Source organism: Netta rufina (genome assembly GCF_964035555.1).
Source record: "Netta rufina genome assembly, chromosome: 26".
In the NCBI taxonomy this organism is placed as follows: Eukaryota; Metazoa; Chordata; class Aves; order Anseriformes; family Anatidae; genus Netta; species Netta rufina.
The window spans coordinates 959,346-978,080 of record NC_140150.1 but is presented as its reverse complement, the minus strand read 5'-3'; the positions used below and the strand labels follow the sequence as shown (position 1 = coordinate 978,080).

General features: G+C 51.9%; 1 protein-coding gene across 2 annotated transcripts; it reads left to right on the top strand.

Annotated features, from left to right (window-relative positions):
- Positions 1–4,456: 4,456 nt before the first annotated feature.
- CD34 (CD34 molecule) lies at positions 4,457–16,141 on the top strand (the record flags this gene model as incomplete). Of its 2 annotated transcripts, none has more annotated exons than XM_084301706.1 (8): positions 4,457–4,575; positions 9,200–9,331; positions 10,063–10,352; positions 10,792–10,869; positions 13,059–13,206; positions 13,520–13,560; positions 14,329–14,493; positions 15,974–16,141. In XM_084301706.1, exons 1-8 carry the CDS (start codon positions 4,497–4,499, stop codon positions 16,139–16,141), a joined length of 1,101 nt encoding a protein of 366 aa, XP_084157832.1. In that variant the 5' UTR covers positions 4,457–4,496. The 2 variants fall into 2 exon arrangements, with proteins under 2 accessions (XP_084157832.1, XP_084157833.1); XM_084301707.1 differs by lacking the exon at positions 15,974–16,141 and adding an exon at positions 14,804–14,948.
- Positions 16,142–18,735: the final 2,594 nt, after the last annotated feature.

Here is an 18,735-nt window from a genome sequence, read left to right as displayed (position 1 = left end):
TATGGGCTTTAATTCTGAAAACTGTACTTAAGACTTGGGAAAAGAACGCAAACATAGATAGATATATAGATAAATGGTGATGTAGCAAGGCAGTGTTCTTTTGCAAATGATGGTTTTTAACAGCTCTGTGGACTCTGGAAGTGAATCGAGGAGCACAGACAAGCTGAGCACTTCTTGCTGAAGCAGGAAGTTTTCTTCTGAGGTTACAAAGAAGGGAGGAGAGGAGGAACCTTCATTTAAGGTTGTAGGGAAAGGTGAGGTGAAGGGGCAATGGAGGTGTTGTCCAGCACCCTCTGCTAACGGAGGGCAGCATCCCACGCAGCTGCAGGGGTGTCACTTCAAGGGTGAGCAGCTCCTACAAGACTGGGGGACACCGGGGACTCCAGGGGTTTGGGTGAAGCTCTGATGTGGAAATTCAGGCAGTAATCTCTCGAGCAGCCCTTGCACAAAGGGTGCCCTGCTAAAACTCTCAGTCTCTAGCTGAAACGCTAATCAAGGAAGCATTTCCTGCACCAAGAGTTACAGAATAAATATATGTGTGAAATCAGAGATAAAACAAATAGATGACAAGATTTTAAGGAAATAGTGATGAGGGTGATCAGTACTAGGGAAGCATTTGGGCTCTTTGCCCTTCGGATCACAATTGCACTCAGGGCTGTCTGCTCAGAGCAGTGTGCTTACATCCTGTGCTCATGGACAAGGCTGCCCCGTGCCTCCTGTTAACACAAAGGCAGTGGTTGTTCCAGCAGCATCTTGGAAGCTTTACTAGGAGAAATACCCCAGGCTTCACTCAAATACCATCTCATTTGCACCTTTTTACACTGCTCTGTTGTCCCACCCAGTAGGGGTGCAGGGTGCTCTGCTCAGCACCCCTCCAGTGCAGGAGTTGGGGTGCAATTTCCCCAAAGCACAGCTCTGTCTGGGCAGAGCAGTGGTTGGGTTGCTGAGGCTGAGGACTGAGAGGCAAAAATTTGGGGTTTTGGCTGTGGTGTGGTGCTGCTCCAGGTGCTTCCACGTGCCTCTGTTCCGCCTGAGCAGGGGGAATGCCGTGAGGTGCCGACACTCGCCTGCTGGTGATTTAAGTGGGAAAGTTGTTGAAGTGCTTTGAAACTCTTCAATGGGAATGCATAGGTGAGGGTAAGGCTTGGTTCCTTTGATGGGTTTTTGTACAGAAATAGTTCTCTAACACTGAGCATCCTCTGGGTCAGTAGTGCTGGTGTCTTGGGAGGACGGTGGGAATTTAATTATTTCTTCTGTCCAAAATAGCAACTTTTAAGAGGTGGGGAAATGACTACACCAAAACTATTGTGTGCCATCTGCCTGTTAAAATACTTATAGAAAACATGCTTCCTGGCATATAACTTCCTAGCCATATGTCTATTGCATCATTCACAATTAAATTAAATCACCCTTAAATATTTGGACAGATTCCCAGCCTATGTGAACAAGTCTTCATCACTGAGATGTTTGAAATTTGGACACTTGATCCTATAAATGGTTAGGTCAAATTGCCTCAGCCATTGTTAACCTTAGACAGCTGATGCTGACTACTTCAAGATAATTCGAGTGCGCGTTCCCCATTTTGGTCCTTAAATTTTCAACTGTAAAAACGTTATAGGTCTGAAAAGAGGAAATAATTTCGCACTATTCATTTGCAATGTGCTCAAGCCCCTTTAAGCAGAGGTTTAAATGGGGAGTCATGTTAATGAGAAAAAATATTACATTCTGCTCATTGAGTAAACAGAGGGAAATAGCTGAAGCAGGGGGTTACAGCTGGATATTCTGAATACTCAGCGTGTGCTTGGGGGTGTGCACAACCCAACCACAACCAAGGAGCTTGCCCATGCCATGGGAAGGGACAGCAGACACCTTGACCTGGCCTGTCCCTGCTCCAGCTGGTGGTGCTGTGTGGGTGCCCAGCGGGTGCACACGGTGATGCCCACCTGCAGGCCCTATTTCTGTGCTGCGTTATAAAACCAGACTTCTGAAAATTGAGTTTTTAGCTGCCTCTTCCCCAAGAATTTACTTGTCTTCAGTGTCTCGGCAGCCTGGATGGGTGGAAGCATCCCTAGGTAGCCCATCTAAAACCCTCCCAGGATGGTGCTCTCGATTACAGAGAGCTCTTCCCAAGCACGTCAGCTTTTTCTTCGGTTCCTCCTTGCCAGGATGTGCTCGGTTTAGCCGTTGTGCCACACAAAGCTGAGTCACCGCCCTGAAATGAGTTGTACGGCGTGATCTGACACACTCGGTGCACACAGTGGCAGTGGGGATTAACAAAAACCTACATCTTTGTCACGGGAAATTTCATTTGAACGCAGCCTGGCTTCCACTGGAAGCCGAGCAGGCTCAGGTCGGTGGTTCCCAAGCTCGCTGTCTGGCAGCCCCGGCCGTCGCCTATTTTTAGCCCCGCTCGCTATTTTTAGTTTGTTTGTGAAAGGTGAGATAAAACCGGCAGCCAAGCCCAGATGATGCTGTTGGTTTCTTTCATTGACGAGCCCCGAGCAGCGCTGGAGGAGAATGGCAGGAAGCGGGGCCGGGCGGATGGGAGAGCCCCGTGCTGGGCAGGAAGGGGCTGCCGGGGGCTCGGCAGGACCGGGGGGCGCCGGGGGGCTGCCCCTGGCTGGCGGCACCGCTTAATTACATTAATTCATTTTAACTTTATTGCAGCGCGGAAGAATGCTGCTTTGTTTTACTCTTTCCCTACAGTTCATTATTTTTTTGTGTGTACTTTCTGTGCATTTCTGAGTGTTTGCTGTGTGGGTGTGTGCAGTTCTGGGTTGTTTTTTTTTTTTCCTTCATTGCACAAGAGTGGTCCCGAGCCCTGCTCTGCCAAAGGCAGCTCAGCAGCTTTTCTTGACGCTTTTCAGTGTGGTGGGATTCTGGTCCTCACCAGATCATCTCTCTTCCTAGAGGCTGGTACTTTGAAACTTCAAGTTTTTATTTTCAGTTGTACCACTCAAGCCAAATGCTCACTTAAATGGTAATAATAATAGAAAGAAAAAGTTAGACAGTGTAGCAGGAATCTTTATATAGAGGTTGGAGCACATTTCTTAGCTACAGATGTTTCCTTCCAAGAGACTTTTTCCTGTCTAAAAACAAAAGCTACTGGAATTTTGTCATACCAATAAATGCATATAATGGAAGTGCTATTTGGGGATTTCCAATAATATCATCATTTCTTTCTTTTTCTTCCGTTTAATCCCTTTTTCTGACTGGAGCCATGTGACTGCAGAGTGTAGTGGGGCATCCACAAAAAGATAACACAGTTTTATTGCCCTTCCTCCCGTGGCTGTTCTCCCAGCCACCTCGTTTTCGATTTCCTGCCGGCAGTGACTCCCACAGTGACTGCACCGTTTAACTGTACAAGGAAAGGAAGAATTCTGACTTAACCAGGGTTTGATTCCTCAAATGACCAAACCTTTCCTTTTTCCCCCAAAGGCTGAAACAATTACCCAGACATTTCCATTGTCTTTGGATATAAAAACCAAGAAATGAAAACATCAAAGCATTTTTAATGTGAAAATCGATCATTTTGGACACAGTCATGCTTCCAAGGCCACATTCTGTTGCCTGTTGCACAAACCCATGGGTCAGGCAGTGCCGGGCTGGGCAGAGCTGCCTCCTCCTGGGGCAGGAGCGGTTCCCACACCAGTACCGCTCCCAGCACTGGTCCCAGTTCCCCCCAGTGGTGCGGCCGCTGCAGCACAGGGCCAGGACTGGCTGCTTGCACACAGTGATGTTCAGCCTGGTAAGAAGGGAGAATTCGGTGTTTCTGTACTGGCATTCATGTTTCTATAACGTGTGCTTAATGGGGATGAGCTCCAGGAAGTTATTTATTAGTCTCAAGTCCTTCTTCTGCTCCACGTTTTACGCAGAGGTTTTTGCCTGTGAATCCTGCTCTCCCCCAGACCTCCCCTAAACCACCCCACTCACGCTCTCTGTTTGACCGAAGTAAATTTAGTGAAGCTAATGGAGTTACTTCTCTCCAGGTCAGTGGTGATTTCACATCCTTGAGTTCCTTGCTTAATTTGCTGAGAAAATCTTGGATTCAAAAGCCAGTTTTTGGAGTTCCCCTCTTCCCATGGCACGGCTGGTGCCTGGTGGCTGCTCCCTGGGGCTGGGGCTCTCAGGAGTGGGGCAGCAGCTCTCAGGAAAGGGTTAAGCACGGCCAGGGCTTTGGGCTCCTTTGCTGGGGGAGACGGTTGCTCGTTTGTTTGTTTGGAAGTGCTGGCAGGAAAGCGGGGAGGAGAAAATTACCTAAGTGATAGTGAGGTTGCCATGAACTATATAAAACTGTGAAATCAAATCAGACAAAACTCCACCTCGCAGTCTTGAACCAGAAGCACAACCCCTGAAGAGAAACCCACCCCAGCACTGAGTGATCTCAAGGACTTGAACTCAAACCAAGCTATATGAGCTCAGCAGAGCTGCTGCAGAGCTGAAAATCCAAGTGCTGTCAAAGCAACCTCCAGTTGTACTGGGAACTGCGAGCAGGAATGTTGTTCTGGGGAAGTTTTAAAATAATGAAGTGGAGGCAGCTTTTCTGGATTGCATTCTGTGTTGTGAAGTTGTCTGGTGAGTATGGACCGCAGAAAATAATCAGGGTTACAGTCACCGAGGAATAGCACAGCATGGGGATAGTGCATGGGGCAACTGCTTTGTAACTTCTGAAAGAGCAAGTTGGGGGGAATGCATTTTAATGAGTGCTTAGTGGGACTGGAGCAGATTGCAATTTCACATAAAGAACTCTGTAATGACATTTTACAGAGCAATGCTGCATTAGACATCCTGCCCAACACATTTACAGCAATGTGCTGCAAACAGAATGCTGCTGATTTGAAAAGGAGAGCAATCAAGATATGAGAGCTCCCTAAAAGGAGACATATTCAAGATAACACGAGGGGATGCAGGCGCAGCGTGCAAAGCTGTGGAGTGCATCCACAGTTCAAGTCACTCCTCAGTCTGCATTGGTGTAAAATTAGCCTTGCTTTTGTTTTGTGGTGGGAACTAAACATTTTCTGAAAATTAGATGAGTCTCTATAAATATTAAAATCTCCTATTTCAGCTCTTCAAATATTCATCATATGAAAAAAATAAATGAATAAAGGGCTATATTTTATGGAAATATTATCATTTTTGTCCCAAACCCAACAACCATGAAGTAATAAAAAGGGACTAAAATGTGAAGCAGCACTCCATGCGCTGCATAGTGTGCTGGGACAGGAGCCAAGAACCTGCGGGTGTCTCGTCAAATGCAATTTTTCCTTACTCCCGTGAATGTGAGTGACTGGCTCTATTGAAAGAATTTGCTATATTCTGTTCTTCTGTTTCGTGGCGCTCCTTTCATGTTCCCTTTGCTGCCAGGGTGGATTGCTCACCCAGCCATTGTGCCTGACCTGCCAGTCTATGTTAATTTTACAGGAAGGGAAAAACAAAGCCTCTCAGGTGAAATTCAGGAATATCTGGTGGTCTGCAGTGAGCGAGGTGTGAGACAAAAGTGTTTACCTGAAATGAGAAATCTGAGTTGCTTGTAGTACAAAGCAAAAGTGATACAATAGTGATAAAAAGCTTTGTCTTTGCAAAGACAGAGCTACTGGGCGACAGGGGGTTGGTTTAATGCTGCAAAATGTCATTCTTCTTGCTGGCACAGGCAATGCTCTACATTTCTATAGGTTATGGCATTGCTTTATTAACACTTCCAGCTCTCCGGCAAGTCGGGGAGGTTGATTTCTGCCCGGTGTAACTGCAATGCAGAGCAAGGGAAATGAGGAAGCTCATCCCAGGAGCTGTGCGGGCTCCTCACCCCTTTGGGGAGCCCGAGGGAATTCAGTGAAGGTTTCAGTTGTGCAGCTCCTGATGGAAACCCTGATTCTGGGGATTCTGTGCTCAGGGCGGCTCCTGGCAGCATCTCTGAGGGTGGCCCTGTCCCTGGGATGCCCTCCAGCACAGCTCTGGCTGATGCTGCTTCTTTTTACGGAAGAAAAAGCCCTTTGCCAACCCGGGGCTGCTGCGGGTCTTCTACAAACACCTCTGTAGGTGTGGAGCGAGGAGGATGAAGCCCTGTGCCTAACATCTGCCAGGTGCAGTTCGGCTCCAGAGCAACAAGCAGCCTTGCCGAGCCTCAATGGGAGCAAATTGCCTGTGAAATGCTCAGTGCTGGGCTTTGCCTGGTCCTTCGGGGAGCTGCTGAGCTGCACTGAAGCTGCAGAGAAGGAGGGAAGGTGCCACAGGACCGGAGCCACTGGAAATGGGGTGCTGATAAACCACATGGCTTGGCTTGATGCCTGTATGGAGAAGAAAACTGTGTTCTACTTGTTCCAATATGAGCACTTTTGGCCCATGTCATTTTTATTAATTTCTGCCAGGCTTGATGTTTTTCCTTCTTAAGTCTCCTGTCACTGTGAAGCGTTCTTTCTTTCCTTATTTTCTTTTGCAAGAACTAGAAAAGGGTTGAAAATCAGGGAAGCAAAAGGGATTTTTGAAGCCCCAGTCATGCAAGCACCATGCCCTGCGGAGGGCTGCACACCACAGCCGTGCCAGGCAGGGGTAGCAGTGGGCACCGAGCGAGAACCAGACCCAGGCTGCTCATGGGGAGGCCGTGGGGGGAGCCCCCAGCTCCCCACAGCCCCTCCGTGCCTCGGCCCCACACCCATATCCTGTCTGGGGCTGCCGGCGAAGGGAACGGGGGCGGGAAGGGATTTTATCAGATATTTCCAGAGGGAAGAGGGCTCCGCCCGCCTGAGTTCCTGCCACATGGCTGGGAGCAGTGAAGCTGGAAACGTGTGAGTAATGCAGGCTGGAGCCCTCCGAGCAGCGGCTCCGAGAGCTGTGCCCTGCTCCGTGCCCCACTGGATCCCACGGCGCTGGCTCGCTGCGTCGGGGATGCTCAGCTGCAGCCCTGCCCTGGGGATGGCTTTCTCAAAGTTTTTGTTAAATACTGAGCTTGAGAAGCGACCATGCCAGGAATTCTGTGTCAGAGCACTGAAGTAGGCACCCCACCAGCAGCAGGTTCACCAGGAGAGCTGGTGGCGGCGCGGAGCAGCTGCTCTCGGCACAGAGTCTGGGGAATGTCCTGGGAGCTGCCCCTTCTGCCTTGTGGGATGCAGGTGCAGGGGAGAAAACACTGCCGTTAGTTTGCTGGGGGTGCTAAGTAAGGCACAAAGTATGGAAACTTGTCTTGTGTTTTTGCCATTGTGGAGTTTTGCCTTCTACAGCGGTATAGCACATGGGGATGAGTACTGGACCCAGTCATCTGCTTTAACATCTATAATGTTGCCTTTTTTCAGTTGATTTGAGCTGGGATCATTCCTAAACCCCATTATTAGCGTATCATTAACAACAGTGATGTACATCAGAAGCATTTATTTATTTATTTATTTATTAACTTATTTTACTAAGAGGTAAATTAGATACTATGAAGTATGGTTTTCTTCCACATACGTACAACCTTTTGCTCGTGCATGTGCTAGCACTACCAGGTGATGATTTCTCTGAGGTTAATAAATGGCTTGGCTTAACCTCTCAAACCCTTAATACTAACAAATTGACAAAGTTTAGCAAAGCTAGTAAAAATGTATGGTGCAATAAATGATCCACTTTAGTGGAGCACCATGTGGATTATCCAGCTCACATCTGGATCATTATTTATCTCATGAGTCCTAAGGCTTGAAAAAAAAACTTAGCCCTGTTTTCTATAAAATTGCCTGCATGTGCTACAATAAAGGGAAGAAAAAGAAATGCTATGCAACAAGTCTTCTTGCAAATTGCACCGAGCAGTAATCCAGGCTTCAATTTATGATATTCAGTGGTGAAAAGGCTTTGATTAGAAATACCTCTGGTTCTGTGCAAACATCTGGAATAGTTCAAAGGTGCTTGGGTGGCTGTGGCTCTTTGGGAGGTCAAATCCAGTTCCAATGATGTAAAGTTTCCGGCTAATGTCCATGCAAACACAAAGCCGTATGCAAAGAGTGGATTTCACTTCGTGCTACTTACAGTTCTGGGCACGCAGTCATGCCTCCTGGTTTTGATTTGTTAAAATTCATCAGAAAAACGTGGTGACTTAACCGGCTGGAACTGAACTGCCTGTGGAGGGGAGAGAGACCCCTCCCTTAAACAAGAGCCCTGCCAGAGCCCCGAATCCCAGCTCCAGCCCACCTGCACCGGCCCTCGGCAGGGCCCCGCGCTGCAGCCCCACAGCAGCGTACAGGCTTCTCGCACACCCCCGGCTCCTTTGGGCCTCCGCCAGGACATTGCTGATATCTCCACGTAGAAACACAGCAGCCAGGGTGCTGCCAAGGTGCCTGGTGCCGAGGTGCCCAGCACCCAAAGGCGCGTGCGGGGCCTTCGGCCTGGCGCTGGCCGGGCTGGTGCCGCTCGCTGTCGGGAAGGGTGAGGTAACGCTCCTTGGAGCGCGGGCCGCTGGGCAGGGATACAAGTGAAACAACGCGTTTTATATTATTTTCTCTTTAGCGTCCGGATAAGAGTCTTAAGCAGAAACAGCCCTGGAGTAGGGACCGAAGCTGCTTGTGAAAAGTGGGAGTAGATCTCGGGAATGTAAAAGGTTAACAGATGCATTTTCACTGACTCATAAAGTTCACGGCAGAAGGGAAAGCTGGAAGTGTCATCTTTGTAACATACCAGGAAGCAATATATAAACTTTAAGTTAGAGCAACAAGCGATTCTCCAAACATTCTGCTTTTACCTCCAAAGATGTTTTTGCTCATGAGTCAGAGCCTGATCCCAAGCCAATGGGAATGTTTCTATTTACTTTGAGACTGTGCCTGCAACTGCAAATCCAACTTATTTTTCCTGAGGCACACAAGTGATCTCTTCCAAGACCTGAGTCTTCCCTCCAAGGATTATAAACTCCAACTGCTGTACAATCCAGCTTTGTGCTGAGCTCTGCTCGCTTGTGCATCCCTTGATAAGGCTGAGGATGCACAGGCCATGGGCAGAAATGATCCTGCCCTCCTCCAGCGCTGCCCCCGGAGCCTCTGCAGGGGCTGTGCTGAGCCTTTGATGCTCGCCCCGCTGACCTGTTTAGTCTCTGGACTTCCCCCATGCGAGCTCAAGGCAGCCTGCCATTTTGGGGCAAGAAGAAAGTGAATCTGTGAAAGCAGCTGACCCCTCCCTGTGCTGCAGGCACCCAGGGGCTGGGTGGGGGCCGGCTGCAGCCCCTATAACTCTCCCTCTCCTCTAGGCACCACTGCTGACAGCCTGATGGAGGCCCCGGCTCCAACATCCCCATCCACAGAGACAGAACTGAGCGGAACTGGCAGCTTGGCAGCCACCGGCGCCCTGGGCAGCACCCTGCCAACGTCGGAGAGCCTTGGTAATTGCGCCCCTGCGTTCCCCATAGCAGCTGTGGTGTTGATCAGGTTTATTTAGTGCACAGGTGCAGCAAGCCCTAAGTAACCGTGCGGTCAGGGCGTGGGTTGTGCTCTCAAAAAGAGGCTGCTAGGAATGTGCAATGCTTTATTGACATACAAAAATCACACCTGGGCAGTCTGGCGTTGTCTGTCTTCAGGCCTGGTGGTGGCTTAGACCCATTCCCTTCACTAAGCAGCCAGGAGGTGATGGGATGAAGTGCTGGTTAATCTTTTATCCCAGCATACCTACAGCACGCTCAGCAAATGGCACCTGTAAGAGGCCTGCCAGCCTTGCTGATGAGAGGCCAATGCTGTGGCAGGCATGAAGCAGAGACCCTCGAACAGCTGAATGTTGTCTGTCACTGTGATGTCTGAAATTGGAGCAGCTCTTTGAGGACTCTGGGTCAAGAGGGTTGGGGGGGAAAGCAGGGAGGTCAGGCAATGGCATCTTCGCTGTGTTGCAGCGTGTGCCCAGGAAATTAGGCAATTGTAAACAGATTACAAAGTGCATGCAACAATTAGGTAACTGAAGCAAGTCTAATGTGTGTTTCTTATACAGCCAATAACATGTCCTGGTGCTGCTGGCTATGACAAATCAATATTGTACTTCAGTCATTGCAATGCCACGCACTGATTGTACAGGACTTAAGCTTTCCCCTGCATCTTTTTTCACTGCATTTCTTCCAAACTGCAGACACGGCCAGACCCGCAACAGCCACCCCCAGCTCCCCAGGGCTCAGCACTGTTCAGACGAGCCCGCAGCAGAGCTCACAGCCCAGCAAAGCCCCCACGCAGGTGCCGGCCACCTCCCCAGAGGCCGCAAGCATAGGGGTGCCCACGACACCGACCCCAGAGGTTGATGCCAACACAACAGAAGCCACCCAAGAAGGCACACCGGCCCCGCTGAGCTCTACGGCCACCTCTGAGCTGATGCCTGTCTCGGAGGCCAGCACAGAGCCACACGTGGCAAGCGGTGTCCCCAAGGTGAGAGGAGGTGGCTGGAGCTGCAGCTCGCTTGCATCTCTCGCACTGGTCCTGACTGGTGCTCCCGCGCAGCAGGGAGGGTGGGTGGCTTTGCCTCAGGGCTGTAAGTGATTAAGAAGCCTTGCTCCCAGCCCCGTCTGGATGTGTGGTGTAGGCTGCGTGGTTAGGTGGGGCTGAACCTCGGTGAAAGCCAGTGATGGAGCTTGTGCAGCCCGGCCTGGACCAGCGGGCACCACAGAGCCCTGCAGCCAGCAGCGCCCTGCATGCAGGAGGTAACCGGGGACTTCAGCATGAGCTGGGGCTTGCAGCTGTTGAGCGGGGGTGAGACAGGCACAGGCTTTCTGGAGGGTCTGTCTTTAAAAGCATGCAGCTGTGCATTTTGGACATCATGCAAAACCCCAGCAGTTCACTAAGCCTAGCGCTGCTTTTTGCCTTCCAGCCCATCACATGCCACAATGTCAAAGACGTGAGTGACACTGGAGCCATCTGCTTGCGCCTCAACGAGTCCAACACCTGCGTGAGTTCAGCACCGTGTTTCTAAGGGGGTGGTGAGCAGGAGGAGATAGGGGGCAAGCAGGCACCAAGGGCAGGGTCCTGCAATGCTCTTAGGCTGGTAGTAATGGGGTCACCGTACCTGGGAGCAGGTCTGGGGTGGAGTGTTTGCCCCATTATTTGGGCTGTGCCCAGCTGACTGAGATGGGGATGACTGCAGCAGTCTCAGGAAGATCCCAAGGGGACAATCACAGCAGTCCCAGGGGAATCCAGTCTCCAGGTTGCATAAAGCCTCCTTTTTCATCGTTAAGCTCTGGGGACGGTTTAGCTTCTGAAGTCTCTTCAACCATGTTCAACGGGAAATCGCCTTTGTTGTTGTTCTTCCTCTTCCCCGTTGGGAACGCAGTTGCTGTTTTTTGTCTTGCCAGCTGCCCTAGGAAGGTGACCAGGCCATCTGAAGGAGCACAGCTAGCAGTGTAGCGTCCCCATCCGTGCTCCTTCCCAAGGGAATCCCGGGCGCTCTGAACTGCCCTTGGCTTTTTGCACAAACCCAAACCATTTCTAAAAGTGAGGCAGGGTTGGCTGAGGTGCTGCTGAGGGTGGGAGGAGGGAAACCTTTGGTGCAGGAGGTGGAACCCGCAACAGGGGCCAGATGGCGTTGGACCTTGTTGGACTTGGCGATGCTCTGGGTGTGGAACGGCAGTGATTAATTTTACTTCTGCTGGCCAGCCGTGCTGCGACCGCTTAGGATGAGTGAATTCCTACTTGCCCTCTCTCCATAAATGGCCCGTTAAATAAAAGCCGTTTCGGCTTGCTCGTGTTTATGGTGGCTGCGGTTTAGCGAGGATTCGTATGGAAACCCCAGCAGGAGGGAGCGGCCCGATCTCAGCTGCCATCTAGTGGCAACGGCACCTCCTGGCTCAGCCTTGTGGGTGGCAGAGACAGAGATGGGTGCGCACATACCATGCAGAATGTCCCGTGGTGTCACCACGAGCTCTTAGCCCTCCTTCTGTGCTCAGGGAGCCCAGCAGCCCCGCTAAATCCACGCGTGCGGGGCAGCCCTCGCCCACAGCCCACCTCCCGGTGCCCCCCAGCTCATGCCCCGGCCGTGGAGGTGGCCGCTGGACCTGGGAAACTGATAAGAGCGTCTGAGAAGGGGGCAGATAAGAGGGACCGGCCGTGTGTCTCTTTCCTGCTGGCCTTTCCCAAAGCAAATGAGCAATGAGCTGGCACCCAGCGGTGCTAATTGCAAAGGGAAATTCTGACAGGCGGATGAGTTCTTTCCACAGCGGAGAAAGGAAAACACGCGCCCGAGCCTCTTGTTCCATCTTGGCCTTCCTAGCTCCAAGCCAAGCTTCACAGAGACAGCTGAAACTGATTTGCTTGTTATTCTCCCCCAGATAGGTCTCTGCAGTTCTGCATGCTACGCGTGCGTGCTGGCAGGGGATCCCGAGGCCAACCCAGGGGGCACGGAGCTGCGGGGCAGCAGGGGCTGCGAAGCCCCCCGTCGCTGGGCAGGTCGAGGCCGGGGCAGGGCAGGAGGTTCGGCTGCTCTGTTAGCAGCTGGGGGCTGTGCCTCCGAAAATAGATGCGAGGAGAAGGCCTGTCCTGTCTGAGGCAGGGACTGCCCCTGCAGCTCCGCTCCCCTCTTCCTCTTCCACCCCAGAGTCGGTTCAGCTCTAAAAAGTGAGAAATTTGTATTATTTTTTTCGACTAGCCTTTGATCAGCAACCTAGCAAAAACACTGAAGACATTTCCTAAACAGGAAGGCTAAATGCTTCTTTGTTATTTCCCTCCTTTCCCAGCCCCTGCCTGGGATTCTGAAACAATAGGGCTCTTCAGGCTGCTTGCTCTGTCCAAAAACTGGAGGGACTTGCCTTGCAACACAGATCCTAAATTTAGCTTTGCTTAAATGCCGCTTGGAGGATTGCTATTAATGTCTTAATTTCATTTATTCTCATTAAGTTAGGAATCAGGATATAAACATCTCTATTTTTTTGGCTGTCGGTATTGGGGCACGAAGCAGCGTTGAGGTGGGATTTGAAGGTCCGCCACCCCGGTGCTGTTTGACACCTGTGACTGCCTCTGCTCAGCTGTGCACAGCACAGATAAGCCACCAAAACACAGAGGGTGAATGCGCCTTACAACGCGGAGGCACATCACAAGTGTGGGTAGGATGGAGACTTAATGGCTGTGTGCTTGAAAATTTTGCAGAAACAATTTTTAGAGATGAAGGGGTCGGACTTGTGGAGTGCAATATGTGAGGAGAGCACCCACCCCGTTCCCTCCCCCTGCCACATTAAACTCGCTAAGTCTGAGGTGGACCACGACTGTCTGCTCCTCATCCTCGTCAATGAGACAGGTGAGTGGTGGTAATTCCTTCAGCTGGTGGTGCTGCTGCGTGGGCCGTGGGAGAGGGGGTGGTTTGTGGGAAGGGGCTGGTGGTCTCTGCAGGACACAAATCCTCACTCGCAGCCTGCGAGGAGATGTCTCTCTGCAGCCACGGATCTTTCTTCCTGGGTTTTGCTAAAGCCACAGAGCTGTGGCATTGCCTCCAGCACGGTGAAGGGGCTCAGAGCTCCGCTGTGCTCAGCACCAGCCAGGCTGCCCAAGGCTGACGTTACCTGCGGTGTTACCTTCGGTGTAATGTGCTTCTCCTGTGTTAAAAATTGCAGATCCTGCTACAGATATGCTCCAGGAGTCTCACTGGGAAAAGGTAAATTCTAGGGGTGTATCTGGCTGGAGGGGCTGGGTGGTCTGAGAGGCTGGGGAAAGGAGACCTTGAGGCTGCAAGTTGAGCCCAGGGCAGGTTGCTGGTGCCCGCCACGAGCAGGCAGCACTCGGCCCTGTGCTGGGCAGAGCTGAGCCTGCTGATCAGGACATGCCATCCTAAATTTCTGCACACAGCAGTGCTCTCAGACCACTGGTACAAGCACTGAAGGCAGAAATGCTAGAAATAGTTGCCATCAAATTCTGTAGTACTTTTTTTAAACAGGACTGGTTCCCAACAATAACTCTTAGGATGTAATTGGCACTCTGCATCTTCAAAGTACCACGCTGACGTTAATTAATTCCTTCTCTCAACACTGCAGTGAGGCTGCCATCGGCTTGTAAAGCTGAACTCCAGGTGCCTATAGAAATGGCAGCCAACAGAACTGCACCAGCAGTGCACAGAGAGAGTTCCCCTGTGCAGATGCATGCCCTAAATCTCCAGGCCTGAGCGCTCCTGTCCGAGGCAGAAAGCCTGGGTGTGCTGCAGCAGGTGCTGGGATGGGGGTGAGCCCACGCAGCCCCTCCAGCTGAGGATGCACGAGATCACAGCACAAGGGCAAAGCTCTTCTCTCGGGCAGCGAAGCCCGGCTCTGTTTATGTGCAGTTTACAAGGGAGGTGAAGAGCAGCATTGTTTGAGGGCCTGGTGCCTGTGGACCAGATGCACACGCTTCCTGTTTGGGAGACTCTTGGCTCTCTTTGGTGTTTTTCCAGTTCGGAATAAAATCCCTTCAGCGAGGGAGTGTGAGGAGCCACCAGGACTTTTCTCGGAAGACCCTGACTGCTTTGGTCACTTCTGGCCTCTTGCTGGCGTTCCTGGGCATGGCCGGATACTTCCTGATGAAGCGGCGGAGCTGGAGCCCCGCGGGACAGAGGCTGGTTAGTGCTTACAGGTGGCAAAATGCCCGATAGCGAGGAGCCGGCGGGGTGCCCCTGGGTGGCCCTGCACCCTGCGGTTCCTTTCCTTCAGCCCCTGCGTGTCCCCAGCGTGGCAGGACAGCCACCGAGCCAGCCCCAGCTGTCTGCCACCTGGGGATGGTGGCTCGAGGCTGGGTCAGCCTGGGCACGGGGACGGGAGTGAGATGCAGGGCGAAGGGAACCCGCTCTGCCCTTCAGGAAGGAGCTCCCTGCTGGGGAAAACCGCCCCTTCCCTCCTGTGCCTCTAGGTCTAACACTTGCTTTTGCTCAGCAGTCAGAACTCATCCAGCAAGACCCCTCCAGAGACACCGAAACCTTATGAATTTGTCATTAAAAGTGACACACTTTAACTTTCCATTCGCTGCTTTTGAGTTGTGTGTCTGTCTTGTACTGATGCTGTAATAAAGGCTATCTCTCCCCTCACATCACAAGAAATGGTAATAAAATATATCAAGAAAGAAAGAAAAAATACTTTCTCCTGTATTCCCCCCTCCAGGCAGGCTGTGCGCTCAGGGCCCCACTTTGCCAGTAATTTTGGGGACTCCGCAGCAAGGACGGGCCGGGCTTTTCCCATGTTGCTGCTCAAGCCGTTAGTGTTTCATTGCCAGGAGGGACTTGATCCAATGTGCAGCCATGGAGTCGAGCACGTGTGCAAGATGTGAGCAGCACAGCCTGGGCTGTGGTCCCCTGGATGCCGGAGCCAAGGCGTGCACGTGGCTGGGAGCTGCCTGTGTAAATGCGTGGCAGTGTCAGTCCGGTTCCCAGCACAAAGACCTCACTGCCATGGGCATGAGCCTCAGCCAAGGGCCCTGCTGCTGCTCCCCCTCGCTGCAGAGGAGATGAAGAGTTAATGAAGGGCTGGGAGATGCAAGTGGGGTGTGTGGGGCTGGCACCCAGCTCCCTGTTCTCCTCTGCTGCCGGCTGTGATCTTCACCTGCAGCCCAGGGCCACCAGTGCCTGCTGCAGCATCACGGCTGTGTGGGTAACGAGCTGCAGAGCACAGCTTTGCATTTACAGGCCTGCACGCATCTCCAGCCTTCGGCTGCTGGAGAGCAGTCCTGAACTGCTAGCGTGCTGTTGCGAATTGCAGTCTGAAGGACAGAAGGACAGGGAAAGGAAACTAGAAGTTCCCTCAGCTTTAATTCCATGGCGAGTCTTGGCCAAGGTGGAAGCAGAGCAGGTCTGTAGCAGGTAGCTCTGCAGTCCTGAGGCAGGTCCAAAGCCTGGTTACCCCAAAATAACCTGCTGGCTTCTCTTTTCAGGTCCAGGAGAAAAAGACAAAGCAGCTCGTGGCTGGCATTCTGGCTTGGAGCACGGCGTGGCTCAGGCCCTCTGCTCCCATCCCCGTGCCCGTGGGAGGCCACAGCTCAGCGGCAGAGCTGGGTGCTGCCGGCCCTCGTCCTCCTCTAACGCTGCCTTTCTTATCGATGCCCCCGTTTAGGACGAAGACCAGTACGACATGGAGGACGGCAGCCAGGGAAGCCCCGCGCTGACGGTGGCCGGCCCCGAGCCGCAGGAGAAGCCCAGCCTGAACGGGGCGCAGGAGAACGGCGCCTCCCGCAACGGCCGCTCCGCCGCGCAGCGCGGCCTCGCCGACACCCCGATGTGACCCCGCGGACAGGGGCTCCGGGGGGTGCCGGGGGGCAAAGGGGGGGGCAGGAGTTTTCTGTGGACAGCGAGGGACTGCAGACTTTTTTTTTTTTTTTTTATCTATGCAATTTCTGTGAAGAACTTTCAAATCCGCCTAAAGCACGTTAAACTCCAGCGCTACCCAAGCGCTGCTGCTCTGCTGCCTTCCACTTCTCCTGATGACCACACAGGAAACTTTTTTACTGCCGTTCTCTGCTTTTGTTGTTAAAAGCACATAATGAGAAACGCAAGTGCACTTAGCCCCCGAGCAGCTTCTCAGCAGAGGCAGGCTGAGGCCTTGATCCAGGCTCCAAACAGCCACGGTTTTTGGTGGCAGAGTGATAGGCTGATTAAAGTAGTTAAATCGGGATTTCAGTGACACAAACCTCTCAGGTTTCAGGGAATTATGGTTAACAGAGTTGTTTTTATCTCATCTTTAAGTGCAGGACTTCTTCCTCTTTCAAGAACATCAGGCATTTAATCCCCTCCTTGTGCTTTGTGCCTTCTTTAGCATTTCCTTCTGTAAAATCTGCTGAAGCTCTGTGTAAAACTTTCCATGGGGAATTGGAGGCTGAAGTGTGACCAGACCTTGAACTTGTTTTTGTTAGTCCTACCACTGTGCAGGTAGTTGTTTTTGAGTGACGCCTTCCCCGGTCTCCTCATCTCCCGGCTTGGAGACAGCGTTTGATAAGACCCAGCAAGTATCCCGTCCCTGGGGTGCAGGGGAGGTGCGAGCAGCTGAAATGGCTCTGGACAGCTCTGCCCGTGCCCAGGGCCATCGCCCTCACCCGGGCACAACCCTTGCGTATAGGACATTGGGAATAAAAGACACCAAAGGGCTCTGTCTGACAAGCACTAGACAGAAACCTTGGTTCTGCTGCGGATGTTTCTCCTTCTGCATTTGGCAGTGGGTAGGTGGGGGGAAAAAAAAAAGAGAGAAGTATTTTCACTTCAGTATCAAAAGGCCAATGCTGAAATGCCAACAGCGGGAGCGAGTCCTCCCTGGTTCCGCTTCCCTGCAAGTTGCTCCTCTCAAACCTAATTGTTCATAATCTCAGTGGGGAAAAGGAAAAAAAAAAAAAAAAAAAAAAAGTGAGTGTTTTAAATGAACTTCTCGGCCGTGTCCTTGGAACAACAGCGTGTTTATCCCCCTGGGACGCGTGGCTCTGGCTGCGCCGTGTGCCAGCACGGCGAGCGGACAACGCCTCTCGGAGACCTTGTTTTCCAGCAGCAGCGCGATGACTAAAAGCTGTGGCTTGTTCTGTGCGCCTTCTCCCCGTCTTTCAACAAACACGTTTGCAGGACAAGTGACGTACATCGAATTATTAAACCTCGTTTGTTTGATTTTCTGATGTTTACGATGTGCTGCTAATTCCTGGATAAATAAACGAGGCTGCAGTCTCACGGCGTGATCCCCTGGCTGGGGGCTGACCTGGCAGCACGGCTGTGCATGTGTGTGTGTGAGTGAAGGTGAAGGTGAAGGTGGAGGCTTCCTCTGGGCACTCAGGGAGTTGTGATTTCACTGGGTTTTCCACCTCCATCCCTCCTCTATGCGGGTAGAGGGGCTGAGCACCTGGGGCAGACCCATGGGCAGTGACCAGGCTGTAGGGTGCTGGTGCAGGGGGGCTGCTGGCTAATTATTTCCAGAGTTAACACTTGGTGGGTGATTTGTCTAATGATGCCAGCTCAGACCTGGGAGCATTGCAGCTTTGACTTGGTTGAGCTGAGCAGCTCTGTTTGTTTGCTGGTGCCCTGCAAAAGGGCTGGAGCAGGGCAAACAGAGGCGCTCAGCCCCTGGCCCTGGCTCTGCCAGCAGGGGAGGAAGAAGGGCTAGCTCCTCCCTGTGCACTGAGAGGGAAGAAGTCCCACAGAAGCAGTGGTATTTTTTTTTTTCCTCTCAGTATATAGTTAGGAGGCTCTGTTATTTGGAATTGCTCTTTGTGGCCCCAAGAGCTGCTGTCTGATGCTTGGTGTCTGGCTGCAGGAGTAACTGACTGGGTCCCTGCACACCCTGCCCCAGCAAAAAGCATGCACAGTGGTCACTTAAATCCCTTCTTCCTGCAGCTCCCGTGCCTTCTCACATTTTTTTCTCACATTTTTTACACCAAATGATTTTAATTGCTGTGCAGGCGGTGCCCTCAAAGGTACTGGTAGGGCTCTCCAGGGTCATGCAACATCCCAGCGATGGGCTGTGGGGAAATGACAGGACTTTCCTGGGAGCCCCGGCCCCCACAGAGCACAGGGGACACTCTCCTGGAGGCTTCATTGTTGCTGCAGCACAGAACAGGGGTAGGCGTGCACTTTTTGTGTGTGAGATGTGTTGCTGTGTTGCTTTTTTTTTTTTCTTTTCCCTTTTGGCAGCTGTTTATCTAATCAGCACTATTTGCTGCATCACAAGTGAGAGATCTAATCAAAAGTCAGGTGCATTTTTCACAGCTCAGGGTATGTCCGACAGCCAAACCGAGACAATAAAACCGCGGTCAATTGATGTGGCGAAACAAAAGCATTCTCTAAAACATCCTGACGGGAGGAAATGCTGAGTGCGCCGTGGCCGGGCAGGGAGCGAGGGAGCGA